Genomic DNA, 15,754 nt, shown 5'->3' on the forward strand with positions numbered 1-15,754 from the left:
AAGTGGGTCACAGGCACATGCTGGGGGTGGGGAGGGAGACCTCCAGGAAGAGAGAAGTGGATGGCGGGGTCAGGCTATGGAGGCCACTGGCGAGCTTAGCTGATCCGATTACTGCGGGTGGAGACCCAAGCCGGCTTGAGTGAGTTGAGAGCATGGGAGGTGAGGACGCGGAGGTGGTGAGTGTGAACAGCTAGAAAAGTTTAGCTGTGAAGTCGGGGTCGGCGGAGAGGGAGGAGCGGTTTCCTCTCCCCGGAAGGCAGAGAAGAGGCATTTTCAGTTAGACTTGGGGAGAAGGCCTGCTTCCTGATAAAAGCAGAGGAAGATCTGTTCACGCAGGCATTCTAAAACCGGCTGCTGAGTTCCCCCTGCTGTGTCTCAGCGCTGTGCTGTGAGACAATGCTCAATAAGTCACAGGTAATACACGTCCTTATCCCAGGAACGCAAGGTCTCCTCCAGGAGGGTAGCGAGGGTCTCTGCTGTGGGGTGTGGAGTGTACCCTCACGGAGGGAAGTGCCAGCTCACATGGGGGCCAACTTGCGGGGTGGGGGGGGCCTTGCAGCTGGAGGAGACATCAACACGGGGTTTTGCAGAAGAGCTAGTATGTCTCCAGGCAGAGGTGTATGGAAAGGGACAGAGCGGACAGGGCCTCAGCGCTTTTCAGGGAACGACAGTAAACACCCCTGGGTGCTGTGATGGGACCATTTACACAAGGGCACCTGCTGTGGCACATGGCTTAGGAAGAAGGGTCCAGCCCCACCCAAGGTCTCCCCCACTTCGCATGGGTAAAAGCTCCTGGGCAGGACACAGCCACACAGGATGGAGGGAGCAGTCTTCGGACACCCCTGAAAGCATCCCATGTAGCTTAAAGGGATAAGAAAAGCTCCAATGTGTATGTCCTCTGGGGAAAGAAGAGGAGAGGAACAAAGATGAGGGGAGACGGACTGAGGAGGAGAAATGTAAAAGCCAAAGGGTATTTGTTTGACTCTCAGAAGGGTTTACCTCGGCATGTGCCCTGAGAGCTGAGCAGTCCTGGAAAGAAAAGCGATGAATCATTTATGATTGTTTTCACTTTGTATTCATTAAAGGCCTCTGCACTATTATTATCGAACCTTAATTGGCTCAGCTGCTGGCTCGGCACGGCACTGCCTCTCCGGGTCCCCGCTCTTCCCTTTGCCATCAGAAATTCCTCAAGCGTGAGCCAGGTCCGTGCTGGGGAGCAGGGGCGGCTGGGCAAGAATCCACCCGAAGATCAAACGGAATGCAGCCGCTTGTCTTTCTCTTCTCTGATCATATATTAATAAATGTATCTCGCTGGGCTCCAGCTCGCTCCCCACGATCTGCTCTAAACTCTCTGGCATCTCTGCACCCTCTTTGCTTTCTCAGCCACTCGAGAACTTTCCCATTAGCTGCCCCCTCTCACAGCCCGACGAGCTCAGCAACTTCACGCATGACAGTGCACATCCTTTGTTCCAAGTGCCACCTTGGACCCTGAACCAGCAACCATATGCGGGTTACCTGATTTGCTTCTTTTAATATACTTCAGTGTAATTATAACTGCATAAAAGAGAGGACAAATTGGCAAGTGATTACATTGTTAATTTGGCAATGTTTTATCACATTGTGGAAGCACAATTTCCTCTCTAATTGTATTGGGGGGGGGGACACGTTTGTTTGCGGTTCGGCTTATTGAGGGATTCTTGAGCATAAATATGAAATACACAGGAGACGGGGAAATCAGCTCACCTCCCCATAAATATTCCTTTATTTACATGTGTTTTGCAGCCTCTTTAAAAAAATCTAACTCGTTTATTCAGGCCTAATTAACGAAATGCTACAGAATGTATAATAAAGCTATGACAGTTCCAGCTGCTGGATGGCTTTGGATTGGGAAACTGGAGATACCCCCAGTTAAAAGGGCTGAATGCTTCCCTTTCAGAATCTCACCAGCTGTGCGTGCCTCACGACCGTTCCGCCTGAGAATGCGACCGTGGTCCCTGGAAAATGCCCCAGTCCTGGCTGCCAAGAGGCCTTCCTCACCTTCCTGTGTGTGATGTGTGTCTGCAGCATGATTGGGGCGATGGCTCAGACTCCCTCGGTCATTATCCTTATCAGGTAAGCTTAGCCCCTGGAACCCGGACCCGAGAGCCAGCCTCCCGTCTCCCCCTCCCCACCTGCCGTGTGTCTGCAGTTCTCCTGGAAATCGGAACTCCAGGGACTATATGAGTCTTACAAGCCAGCTTCCCTAGGCTGGTAGGAATCGGTTACGTTTGATAGAGACCTCACACCAAAAGTAGAAAGCACGGCCCAAGAGAGAACACTACACTTTCATGTCATCCCAAGAATAGACTCTGCAGGTGATTTGGAAAGGGACCGTGGTCCCTTGTTGATATTTGCAAAGAGCCACATTGTTGGAGTAAAATGAAAATGACATTGGACCAGCCAAGTCCCTGTGTCTGGCTCCTGTCCGGGCACTGATTAGCCGTATGACCTTGGGCCCATTTTCCCTCAGACTTGTTTCTGAATCTGGAACTGGAGGTGATGTCATGGGTCCTGCCTGCCTCCTGCCGTGGTGTGGGTCCTGCCGAGACCATGTGTGTGCAAATGCCGTGAAGATGTGAGGGGTCATTGACAAAGTGTGATGCAGGGCTGAGTGGCTAATGGAAGGCAAGCAGTGACTGCTTTTGTATAAGTGGATGGTTGGAGAGAGCCCCCCGTAATTCTGTTTCGCCATCTCTCAGGACCTGTCCTGGGGGCAGATGAGGTGCCTCAAAGGTGAATTACTGAGTAATATTCTGAGTAACTTACACAATTACAAGGTTATCTAGATCTGTTTGAGGAACCTAGAAGCAGAATGCTCCACGCTCTGGCATCCATCTGAACCAGAAGAAGTGGCACCAAACACAGATCCACGTCACCGGGATGCAGTTATCTAAACAAACCAATTCAATCCCAAGGGCTAGAGATAAAAGTAGGAATGAAATGCTTGGTTGCAGCCTGTACAAATGTACATCACCAGCTGCTTTATCTGGCCTATCTCTTTTTCGCACTGTGCCTACCACACTTCCTGATCCTGGTTATGAATTCACGAGGAGAAGAATTTACACAAAGTACTTATGTTATAAAGTCATTAGTAAAGCACTTTTAATGTGCAGAAGCATTAAGGGTACAATAGCAAATTACCATTTTATACTTATTAAATTTGAAAAATAAATTTTAAAAATTCACACCCAGTGCTGTAGGCAAGGCTGTAGCAAAACGGGTAAAATCACATATTGCTGGTGGCTTTGAGAAGCGTATCACTTCTTTCAAAAAGCAGTATGGCAAATGTAAGTCAACAGCCATAAAAATGTTCAGATCTTTTATGTGGTAACCCTACCCCTTGCTACTTGTCTTAAGAAAATACTTCTCTACAAGAAGAAAAGTTCAGTGGAGACAGATTTTTATTACAATGTTAACTATAATAGCAGAAAACTCTGAATTGGAATAGTGAGTTAAATTATAGTACCGCAGCTCAGTGGAATAATGAAAATTCTTAAGAATGTGAAAAGTGTTATGAAATGAACTACTGAATTTAAATTATATATGGAAGATGATTATATATAATATGCACATGGACAAAACCCATCAGATCTCAGGTATGGGTTTAGGGTGGCTGCATTACTTTTTGTTATTAGAAATTCCTTTAAAGTTATATTGTGCCGTTCACACACAAAAGGCACCAAGAAGCAGGAAAAATGACCTTTACAGCCATTAGCAATGACTGGTCCCCTTTTTTCTCTCCCCTTGACTCCTCTGCAAAAACCCAGCTCAGTAGTTGTAGCTGGCAGACCAAACACAGAAAGTCAGTTGAAATCTTAATCACTTCCAAATCTCAGCTTGATAAATAGCTCTAGGAGATTTTCAGGAAATATTTGATTCCTTTTCAATGCACCAGCAACAGATGGCCTGGATGACCCAGGCTGGGCCTTGTCTACCTCATAGCTGGAGGTATGTGCCCACTTGCCTTTTGAGGGGTCCAGGGTAAACCATCTTCCATCACCATCCACTCCAATTTGCCATCACAGATGTAGGGAGGTACAAGGACACAAACAGTCTGAGCCACAGCCCAGATGAGCACCAGCCCTCGTCCCATGCCAGAGCAATAGACCCACTCCCACTCTTACTCCAGACAGAAACATACTTGCCAACAACAGTGCTCAGGACATCCGCAGGAGAGGATACCAACTAGCAGTCACTTAGGTGCCCGCACTGGGCTCTTGTTTTAACTTCCTGTGTTTGCATCTTTATTAGCACTCAGATGGGGAGACACCAGAGGCTCAGAGAGTGATTAAGCAGTATCCTCAAGGTCATGTAGCTAGTAAGTTGTGGAGCTAAGGCCCTCCCCCTGGCCTGGCCTGGCACTTTCAGTAATATTGACCCAAACCCTCCATTTCTCCATAACTAAATCCGAGAAGGATTATTGCTCCTGTGGGAACCAGTTTCCCAACAGGATATGAAGGGAGATCTTAGCATCTTGTTCACTTTATTCCTAGTGACATGATAGCTAAAAGGAAACCAAACTTCAAGTGATAAGTACTCTAGCTCATTATGCCAGCATGTTTTCTTGATAAGGAGAATTTGCCTTTATCTTTGTGTCTTTCAAGTCAGTACCTTCAAATGAATGTGCAAAAAGTGAAACCATGGCGCCAATATTAACTCCAAAGAGCTTGGATTTTGCTCCATGCACATTCGAAAGAGAACTGACCGTGTTTCTGTCCAGAAACACTGGTCTCATCTTTGATATTGTACAGGTATCTGGCTGGATCAGCCAGAGAGTGGTTTCCCTGTCATTCAATGGAAAGTCTTGACCTGCTGCCCTGGGACTGCTTACTTATACTGGACTCTTTGCAATTGAGAAGGAACGTGTATTTCCCCAAGGATAACACATTTTTAGTTTTCTCTGAAAAATCTCAGAAATAGGGCAAAGATTGTGAAAACAACATCCATGTCCTTTTTGGTGTGACAGTGTCTTTTGGCCTTATATACCAAGAAGCCAAAGGCATGCCCATCTGACGCTCAAACCAGGTGGTAGGTCATTGGATGGTTGCCACTGGATGATTGGAGGAATGACCCCTGGGGTCGGTTAAGAATAGTATTCTAGCTACCAAGTCCAGAGATGGGTTATATATCCTGTGTACTAGGTATCCCACTGGATTTAGATGTCCCATTGGTAACTTTATTTCTAATGTTTATTTTCTGCAGAATTGCTTGCCTAGGTCCTTCCTGCACCGCATGAGTCTTCCTGGCCCTTCGGCCATGCTGAAATGCTCCTGGTGTTTCCTGAGGCTCAGCCACACAGGACTGTCTCTAGGTCTAGCCCGGTCCTTCTAGGGGGCAGAGTAGTGCACTTACCTCCCCATCTTCCCTAGAGACTCATAATGGGGACGGGACAAGAGGAAGTTTCTCTGCTGGTGGTGTTCAGGATGACCTGGAGTGCATGTGGTCAGTCAGATGCCTCCCCCTCTACCAGCACACCAGAGACAGGGCTGCCCGGGGCTTAGTGGGAGACATGTGCCCACCCACCTACCCACTTATACATTCACTCAGCATGTGCTGTGTGTCACACACCACACTGATGATGAACGAGATGCAAACAGTCCTTGGCCTCAAGGAGAGAAGACAAGCATTGAGTAAATACTAGTTTCAAGAGTAAGAGGCATAACACAGGCAATCTATGACCAGCTGTGAGGGCCTCTCTATCTGGAATTGGTCACCATTTCCAAACCCCCTCTACTGTCACTCTTATCCCAGAAAGTGTTACCCTCTGAGAATGTTCTAGAAAATGTGTGAAATGATCATGCTCAGGGACTGTTGTGGGTAAACCAAAGCCAAGGACATTGAGTCGGTTCAAAACAAAGTGATGCAACTAGATGAAGGTACCTTTCCAATTTAAAAGGTACCGAAACTGGATATAGATGAATGGATTATTTCACAAGTGGTCCATCTAGGGAATCAACCCATGCTAGTCTGGTTGATTTCACAAAATGGTGTTAGAATGACAGAGGTGTTTATGGTTCTTGCCTGTTTGTATAGCATAAGGGGAACTGTCTTTCCTGTCATTATTTTCCCCAGATACATATACCCACCAATTTAAGATGTTTCCCTGTCCCAGCAAAAGCAAAGTGCCTTTAACTGCACAGAGTACCAATTATGCTGATTTTTTTTCTCTTATCATTGGGAGGATAGAAAATGCATGTGTGGTGATGCTCCCCCACTTCACCCTGGTTTGCGTGGATGGACAGATGAATGTGTAATATCAGGTAGCAAGTAGGGGACCCTTATTTCTGAAAATGTTGAATGAATGTGTTCAAACTGAGATTTATTGAGCACCTAGTGTGTTCAGAGCTCCGTGGACCGTACCCGGGTAAGTGAGCTCAGCGCTGCTCTTAGGGAGTTCTTTCAGAAGCTGACCAGGGAAGATGAAAGACCTTGTGGACCAAATTTGCATTCCATCCTTCAAATAACAAGATTAGTTTTAGTTAATAAAAAACTGTTAAATTCCTAAACTTATGTCACTGCAGTTGCAGGGATTTTTCAGAGTTTAGGCAGGGAAAGTGGAAAAAAAAAAAAAAAAAAGCACAAAACCATTAATAATTTTCTACAGAAGGACACTGATGGACAGCAGCAGATGACTCTGGGGTCTGTTAATTAAAGTGGAGCGATAAGAATCTTTTCTTTTTTCCTCTTCTCTTCTTTGCACATAGGACAGTCAGCCCTGAACTCAAATCCTACGCCCTGGGAGTTCTTTTTCTCCTCCTCCGTTTGTTGGGTACGTATTATCTCTTTATTTCCTCAATAATGAATTGGATGCTTATAACCAGGTGAGTACATATCAGTGGAATCATCCCCTTTCTTGAGTTTGTCATTTTTCCTATGAGGTTTTTTGGTAAACAAGAGAAACATCAAGTCTGTTAATTTTGCTCAGGGTTTAGACCTAAACTCACACACTCCCTGGATATTGCAGAGTTTTTGCTGATATCATCTATGCCTTTGTGCCACCCTTAATTCTTGCTCAGGGTCTAGACCTAAACTCACACACTCCCTGGATATTGCAGTTTTTGTTGATATCAACTATGCCTTTGTACCACCCTTCTCATTGGCATAAGGAGGAAAAGCGATGGCACCAAAGGGAAAGAAATTTGATGGTGTCATTTGGAACCCTCATTAAGCAACCCATGAGCAGCTTGTGAAATGCTTCACTTATGGGGCTTCCAGCTCGAGGAGAGAGGTATTCTCACAATGCTTCGCAAATGGAAACTTTGCATCCTTTAAATTTTTCCGAACTGATTTAGTTTATTTACCTTGGGTTTCCTGGATGGGGCAAATATGACCTTCATGCTATAGACCCTACATTCCAAGGTTTGGTATGGATAGAAGGAATTAAGTCTAACGCCCCAATTTTTTTTTTAAATTATTTATTTTTGTCTGTGTTGGGTCTTCGTTTCTGTGCGAGGGCTTTCTCTAGTTGTGGCAAGCGGGGGCCACTCTTCATCGCGGTGCGCGGTCCTCTCACTATCGCGGCCTCTCTTGTTGCGGAGCACAGGCTCCAGATGCGCAGGCTCAGTAATTGTGGCTCACGGGCCTAGTTGCTCCGCGGCATGTGGGATCTTCCCAGACCAGTGCTCGAACCCGTGTCCCCTGCATTGGCAGGCAGATTCTCAACCACTGCGCCACCAGGGAAGCCCCTAATGCCCCAATTTTTAAGACGGGAAAACAGGATGGGAATAGCCCATGGTTCTTCCAGAGTGCTGGGACCAGCTGGGGAGAAGCTGGAAAGGCCAACAAGGTAACCCTTCTCCCTCTAGACCACACTGTTGCTTTATGAACTCCCTTTGTCAAGGGCAAGATCAAGATAGATAGGACAACTTTTTTTCTTGAATAATAAAGCTGTGGTCTTCTTTAATGGACATTAAATGGTAAATAGATGTGGAAAGGGAAGTAACCATGGCCTATATCTTCAGAGTAAAAATAAAGTTTCTCATTCCAAATAGTATATAACCTGGATGAGCATAAAGAATTAACTATAGAAATGTTTATAAAAATGTCTATAAAAGTTAAAAATTGGCAACAACCTAAATACCCAAAAGCAGGGAATTAGTTAAATCCATTATGAGCTCTAATTCTAGTAGGATTTATGTTCCCCTTTAAAGTTCTGGAAAGAAAAATACTCATAGACTTGGAAAAGGCACATGATATGTGGAGGGGGAAAAAGAGGTCTATAATATATTATATATGCAAATGTTTTTAAAGTATATATAAATATGGAAAAATACTGGAAAGCTAGATGTGAAAATGGTATCAGCTATTATCATTGAATAGTGAGGCTATAAATGATATTTTCTAAATTTGTTTTTAAAATTTGAATGAATATATATATATATTTATATAATTTTATTACTTGCATAATGAGATTACTTCCTATATAATTGATATATGAAAGAAAATTATTCACCCTTAAATCCATTAATAAGATAAGGTTTTCCCTGGGGAATGGCAAATACATGACATATGCCCTATCTCTGCCTATAGCAAATAACTTTCAATCAATTGCTGTGATCACTTTTGCCATCCCCAGGACAAGACCTCAGAATCTTCTCAATCACTATCAATCCACATCTATTGGTACATATGGAGAAACTTAAATGGCATCTTTGTCTTATTTCTGGTTCATGGAAAATAGAAATGTTCTAGGTATAATAATACCTAGTTCAAACAAGTTCAGCGGTAATTCAGACTAAAACAAACATTTAGGCCTTCCTGGAAGTTGTAGTGGCTTTTAGAGCTCTCTAACTGCACAGAGTACCAATTATGCTGATTTTTTTTCTCTTTTCATTGGGAGGATAGAAAATGCATGTGTGGTGATGCTCCCCCACTTCACCCTGGTTTGCGTGGATGGACAGATGAATGTGTAATATCAGGTAGCAAGTAGGGGACCCTTATTTCTGAAAATGTTGACTGAATGTGTTCAAACTGACATTTATTGAGCACCTAATGTGTTCAGAGCTCCGTGGACCATACCCGGGTAAGTGAGCTCAGCGCTGCTCTTAGGGAGTTCTTTCAGAAGCTGACCAGGGAAGATGAAAGCCCTCCATCTATGGAGTTGCTGCAGAGGTCTCTGTATCTCTAAACAGATGCTGAGGACTCAGTATAGCTGGTAAAAATTAGCCTTCAGAATAATTTTGATGATAGCACAAAATGAAAGAAAATTTGCAAGCTATTTTTGAAAAGTTAATGAAAATTATAGGACACTTGAAGACAGAACTGAAAATTATAGAGCATGTGTAATGTGACATGCTGTTTCTAAAGCTGGTTCTCTATTTGTATGTCTGCTCTGGGAATAATCAAGCAAGCATTATCTAGAAGAGTAGAGTATTTTTCAACCTCTGTGAGCCACAGCAAGAGATAAGCTTTACAGTATGGCCCAGTACATACACACATATCACAAATATAGCTGAAGCAAAGATTTCATGAAAAATATTCACCCTTAATATGTATGATGTACTCTGCTACTTTCTATTCCATTCCATCCTTTCTAAATAGTGGGTCATGACCAACCATACTGATTGTATTACCCATATGGGTCACACATCACAGTGTAGAAAAATGGCTCTAGAAAGATATGAGACAGTTTCATCTTTTAATTAAAAGTGGCTTATCAAAGAAGTCTTTGCACTTGGCCTGATTCCATTTCCTGCAGCACCCAATAAGATTAACCACCTTTACTGTTAATGAAGGGCCAACCGAGAAATCAGATTTCATGACATTGTCAGCCTTTGTGCTTGGCCCCCACGTAGGTAATGGGGATACAGTGAGGACATCGCAGTTCAGCGTGATGAGATCTGAGATGCAGTCAGCACAGGTGACTGACACGGGAACATGTGGGAGAGACACCTAGCCTGGCCTGGGGATGGGGACAGGGGTGTGGGTTTGAAAGGATGTGATATCTACCTAAGACGTGAAGAAAGAACGAGGAAGAGTTACACAGCTGAGCAAAAAGGAGAGCGTGCTTTAGACAGAGGGACTTACTTACTTAAAGGAGTAAAAGCCTGGAAGTGAACAAAGGCTGAAGCATGTTTGGGGGCTGCAGGAAGGCCATGTGGCTGGGGGGCACTGGCAGAAGATGGGGCTGGGGAGGGCGGCTGCCAGGTATGTGCTCAGGAAGGGCTGCTGCCCTTTTGACAAGTTTGACCTCTATCCCTAAGGCAAATGAAGTCATTGAAGAGCCATTGTGCATTTTTAGAAAGGCCCACTGTCTACCATGTAGAGAATGTGGGAACTGAGTAACAAGCCACTGGTATAACAGAGTAGCTGATGGAGACCCAAGCTGAGATGCTGGCTACCAAGATGGGGAGATGTGGGTAGAGGAAGAATTGTCAAGGCTTAGTCTCTGAATGTAAGTGTACAGACTGGAGTATCTGAGAAGGAGGAATCCACAGTGACAGCTCCTTATAAAAGATTTGGATCATGTGGTGCATGGGGATATTATTTATTAAAACAGGAAGAAGACCAGGATGAGGAGCAAGTTGGGAGTGGTATAGACCAACACTGTCCAACAGAACTTTCTGTGATGGTGGAAATACTCCAAATCTGTGCCACATGGGGCTATGGAGCACTTGAAAGGTGGCTTCCATAAACTAGTTTCACTTCATTTTTATTGATTTTCATTTAAGTAGCTGCATGCGGCCAGTAGCTATCATACTGGACAGTGCTGGTCTCAAGGCTCAGTCTTTTTTTTTTTTTTTTTTCTTTAAACATCTCTATTGAAGTATAATTGCCTTACAATGGTGTGTTAGCTTCTGCTTTATAACAAAGTGAATCAGCTATACATATACAATATGTTCCCATTTCTCTTCCCTCTTGCATCTCCCTCCCTCCCACCCTCGCCATCCCACCCCTTTAGGTGGTCACAAAGCACCGAGCTGATCTCCCTGTGCTATGCGGCTGCTTCCCACTAGTTATCTATTTTACATTTGGTAGTGTATATATGTCCATGACACTCTCTTACCCTGTCACATCTCACCCCACCCCCTCCCCATATCCTCAAGTCCATTCTCTAGTAGGTCTGTGTCTTTATTCCTGTCTTGCCACTAGGTTCTTCATGGCCTTTTTTTTTTTTTTTTCCTTAGATTCCGTATATATGTGTTAGCATACTGTATTTGTTTTTCTCTTTCTGACTTACTTCACTCTATGACAGACTCTAACTCCATCCACCTCATTACAAATACCTCCATTTCATTTCTTTTTATGGCTGAGTAATATTCCATTGTATATATGTGCCACATCTTCTTTATCCATTCATCTGTCGATGGACATTTAGGTTGCTTCCATGTCCTGGCTATTGTAAATAGAGCTGCAATGAACATTTTGGTACATGACTCTTTTTGACCTATGGTTTTCTCAGGGTATATGCCCAGTAGTGGGATTGCTGGGTCGTATGGTAGTTCTACTTGTAGTTTTTTAAGGAACCTCCATACTGTTCTCCATAATGGCTGTATCAATTTACATTCCCACCAACAGTGCAAGAGTGTTCCCTTTCCTCCACACCCTCTCCAGCATTTATTGTTTCTAGATTTTTTGATGATGGCCATTCTGACTGGTGTGAGATGATATCTCATTGTAGTTTTGATTTGCATTTCTCTAATGATTAATGATGTTGAGCATTCTCTCATGTGTCTGTAGGCCATCTGTATATCTTCTTTGGAGAAATGTCTATTTAGGTCTTCTGCCCATTTTTGGATTGGGTTGTTCGTTTTTTTGTTATTGAGCTGCATGAGCTGCTTGTAAATCTTGGAGATTAATCCTTTGTCAGTTGCTTCATTTGCAAATATTTTCTCCCATTCTGATGGTTGTCTTTTGGTCTTGTTTATGGTTTCCTTTGCTGTGCAAAAGCTTTTAAGTTTCATTAGGTCCCATTTGTTTATTTGTGTTCTTATTTCCATTTCTCTGGGAGCTGGGTCAAAAAGAATCTTGCTGTGATGTATGTCATAGAGTGTTCTGCCTATGTTTTCCTCTAAGAGTTTGATAGTGTCTGCCCTTACACTTAGGTCTTTAATCCATTTTGAGTTTATTTTTGTGCATGGTGTCAGGGAGTGTTCTAATTTCATACTTTTACATGTACCTGTCCAATTTTCCCAGCACCACTTATTGAAGAGGCTGTCTTTTCTCCACTGTATATGCTTGCCTCCTTTATCAAAGATAAGGTGACCATATGTGTGTGGGTTTATCTCTGGGCTTTCTATCCTGTTCCATTGATCTATATTTCTGTTTTTGTGCCAGTACCAAACTGTCTTGATTACTGAAGCTTTGTAATATAGTCTGAAGTCAGGGAGCCTGATTCCCCCAGCTCCATTTTTCGTTCTCAAGATTGCTTTGGCTATTCGGGGTCTTTTGTGTTTCCATCCAAATTGTGAAATTTTTTGTTCTAGTTCTGTGAAAAATGCCATTGGTAGTTTGATAGGGATTGCATTGAATCTGTAGATTGCTTTGGGTAGTAGAGTCATTTTTCACAATGTTGATTCTTCCAATCCAGGAACATGGTATATCTCTCCATCTATTTGTATCATCTTTAATTTCTTTCATCAGTGTCTTATAATTTTCTGCATACAGGTCTTTTGTCTCCTTAGGTAGGTTTATTCCTAGATATTTTATTCTTTTTGTTGCAATGGTAAATGGGAGTGTTTTCTAAATTTCACTTTCAGATTTTTCGTCATTAGTGTATAGAAATGCAAGAGATTTCTGTGCATTTATTTTGTATCCTGCTACTTTACCAAATTCATTGATTAGCTCTAGGAGTTTTCTGGTAGCATCTTTAGGATTCTCTATGTATAGTATCATGTCATCTGCAAATAGTGACAGCTTTACTTCTTCTTTTCCGATTTGGATTCCTTTTATTTCTTTGTCTTCTCTGATTGCTGTGGCTAACACTTCCAAAACTATGTTGAATAATAGTGGTGAGAGTGGGCAACCTTGTCTTGTTCCTGATCTTAGTGGAAATGGTTTCAGTTTTTCACCATTGAGGACAATGTTGGCTGTGGGTTTGTCATATATGGCCTTTATTATGTTGAGGAAAGTTCCCTCTATGCCTACTTTCTGCAGGGCTTTTATCATAAATGGGTGTTGAATTTTGTCGAAAGCTTTCTCTGCATCTATTGAGATGATCATATGGTTTTTCTCCTTCAATTTGTTAATATGGTGTATCACATTGATTGATTTGCGTATATTGAAGAATCCTTGCATTCCTGGGATAAACCCCACTTGATCATGGTGTATGATCCTTTTAATGTGCTGTTGGATTCTGTTTGCTAGTATTTTGTTGAGGATTTTTGCATCTATATTCATCAGTGATATTGGCCTGTAGTTTTCTTTCTTTGTGACATCTTTGTCTGGTTTTGGTATCAGGGTGATGGTGGCCTTGTAGAATGAGTGTGGGAGTGTTCCTCCCTCTGCAATATTTTGGAAGAGTTTGAGAAGGATAGGTGTTAGCTCGTCTCTAAATGTTTGATAGAATTCACCTGTGAAGCCATCTGGTCCTGGGCTTTTGTTTGTTGGAAGGTTTTTAATCACAGTTTCAATTTCAGTGCTTGTGATTGGTCTGTTCATATTTTCTATTTCTTCCTGGTTCAGTCTCGGCAGTTTGTGCATTTCTAAGAATCTGTCCATTTCTTCCAGGTTGTCCATTTTATTGGCATAGAGTTGCTTGTAGTAATCTCTCATGATCTTTTGTATTTCTGCAGTGTCAGTGGTTACTTCTCCTTTTTCATTTCTAATTCTATTGATCTGAGTCTTCTCCCTTTTTCTCTTGATGAGTCTGGCTAATGGTTTATCAATTTTGTTTATCTTCTCAAAGAACCACCTTTTAGTTTCATTGATTTTTGCTATTGTTTCCTTCATTTCTTTTTCATTTATTTCTGACCTGATCTTTATAATTTCTTTCCTTCTGCTGGCTTTGGGGTTTTTTTGTTCTTCTTTCTCTAATTGCTTCAGGTGCAAGGTTAGGTTGTTTATTCGAGATGTTTCCTGTTTCTTGAGGTAGGCTTGTATTGCTTTAAACTTCCCTCTTAGCACTGCTTTTGCTGCGTCCCATAGGTTTTAGGTCGTCGTATCTCCATTGTCATTTGTTTCTAGGTATTTTTTGATTTCCCCTTTGATTTCTTCAGTAATCACTTCGTTATTAAGTAATGTATTGTGTAGCCTCCATGTGTTTGTATTTTTTACAGATCTTTTCCTGTAATTGATATCTAGTCTCATAGCGTTGTGGTCGGAAAAGATACTTGATACGATTTCAATTTTCTTAAATTTACCAAGGCTTGATTTGTGACCCAAGATATGATCTATCCTGGAGAATGTTCCATGAGCACTTGAGAAAAATGTGTATTCTGTTGTTTTTGGGTGGAATGTCCTATAAATATCAATTAAGTCCATCTTGTTTAATGTATCATTTAAAGCTTGTGTTTCCTTATTTATTTTCATTTTGGATGATCTGTCCATTGGTGAAAGTGGGGTGTTAAAGTCCCCTACTATGATTGTGTTGCTGTCGATTTCCCCTTTTATGGCTGTTAGTATTTGCCTTATGTATTGAGGTGCTCCTATGTTGGGTGCATAAATATTTACAATCGTTATAGCTTCCTCTTGGATCGATCCCTTGATCATTATATAGTGTCCTTCTTTGTCTCTTGTAATAGTCTTTATTTTAAAGTCTATTTTGTCTGTTATGAGAATTGCTACTCCAGCTTTCTTTTGATTTCCATTTGCATGGAATATCTTTTCCCATCCCCTCACTTTCAGTCTGTATGTGTCTCTAGGTCTGAAGTGGGTCTCTTGTAGACAGCATATATATGGGTCTTGTTTTTGTATCCATTCAGCCAGCCTGTGTCTTTTGGTGGGAGCATTTAATCCATTTACATTCAAGGTAATTATCGATATGTATGTTCCTATTCCCATTTTCTTAAATGTTTTGGGTTTGTTATTGTAGGTGTTTTCCTTCTCTTGTGTTTCTTGCCTAGAGAAGTTCCTTTAGCATTTGTTGTAAAGCTGGTTTGGTGGTGCTGAACTCTCTCAGCTTTTGCTTGTCTGTAAAGGTTTTAATTTCTCCATCGAATCTGAATGAGATCCTTGCTGGGTAGAGTAATCTTGGTTGTAGGTTTTTCTCCTTCATCACTTTAAGTATATCCTGCCACTCCCTTCTGGCTTGCAGAGTTTCTGCTGAAAGATCAGATGTTAACCTTATGGGGATTCCCTTGTGTGTTATTTGTTGTTTTTCCCTTGCTGCCTTTAATATGTTTTCCTTATATTTAATTTTTGACAGTTTGATTAATATGTGTCTTGGCGTGTTTCTTCTTGGGTTTATCCTGTATGGGACTCTCTGTGCTTCCAGGACTTGATTAACTATTTCCTTTCCCATATTAGGGAAGTTTTCAACTATAATCTCTTCAAATATTTTCTCAGTCCCTTTCCTTTTCTCTTCTTCTTCTGGGACTCCTATAATTCGAATGTTGGTGCGTTTAATGTTGTCCCAGAGGTCTCTGAGACTGTCCTCAGTTCTTTTCATTCTTTTTTCTTTATCCTGCTCTGTACTAGTTATTTCCACCATTTTATCTTCCAGGTCACTTATCCTTTCTTCTGCCTCAGTTATTCTGCTATTGATCCCATCTAGAGTATTTTTAATTTCATTTATTGTGTTTTTCATCATTGCTTGGTTCCTCTTTAGCTCTTCTAC

The 15,754-nt window shown here is 42.2% G+C and overlaps 1 protein-coding gene across 1 annotated transcript in view; it reads left to right on the forward strand.

The window, feature by feature from the left end:
- SLCO3A1 (solute carrier organic anion transporter family member 3A1) overlaps positions 1 to 7,144 on the forward strand; it is a 301,208-nt gene extending 294,064 nt beyond the window's left edge. Inside the window, exons 8-10 of the mRNA XM_036841983.1 lie at positions 1,937 to 2,112; positions 6,744 to 6,808; positions 7,095 to 7,144. Coding sequence (XP_036697878.1) covers positions 1,937 to 2,112; positions 6,744 to 6,808; positions 7,095 to 7,144 — 291 coding nt within the window. The remainder of the gene's footprint in view (positions 1 to 1,936; positions 2,113 to 6,743; positions 6,809 to 7,094) is intronic.
- The last annotated feature ends 8,610 nt before the right edge of the window (positions 7,145 to 15,754 follow it).

Source organism: Balaenoptera musculus, chromosome 2 (assembly GCF_009873245.2).
Source record: "Balaenoptera musculus isolate JJ_BM4_2016_0621 chromosome 2, mBalMus1.pri.v3, whole genome shotgun sequence".
NCBI classification, from domain to species: domain Eukaryota; kingdom Metazoa; phylum Chordata; class Mammalia; order Artiodactyla; family Balaenopteridae; genus Balaenoptera; species Balaenoptera musculus.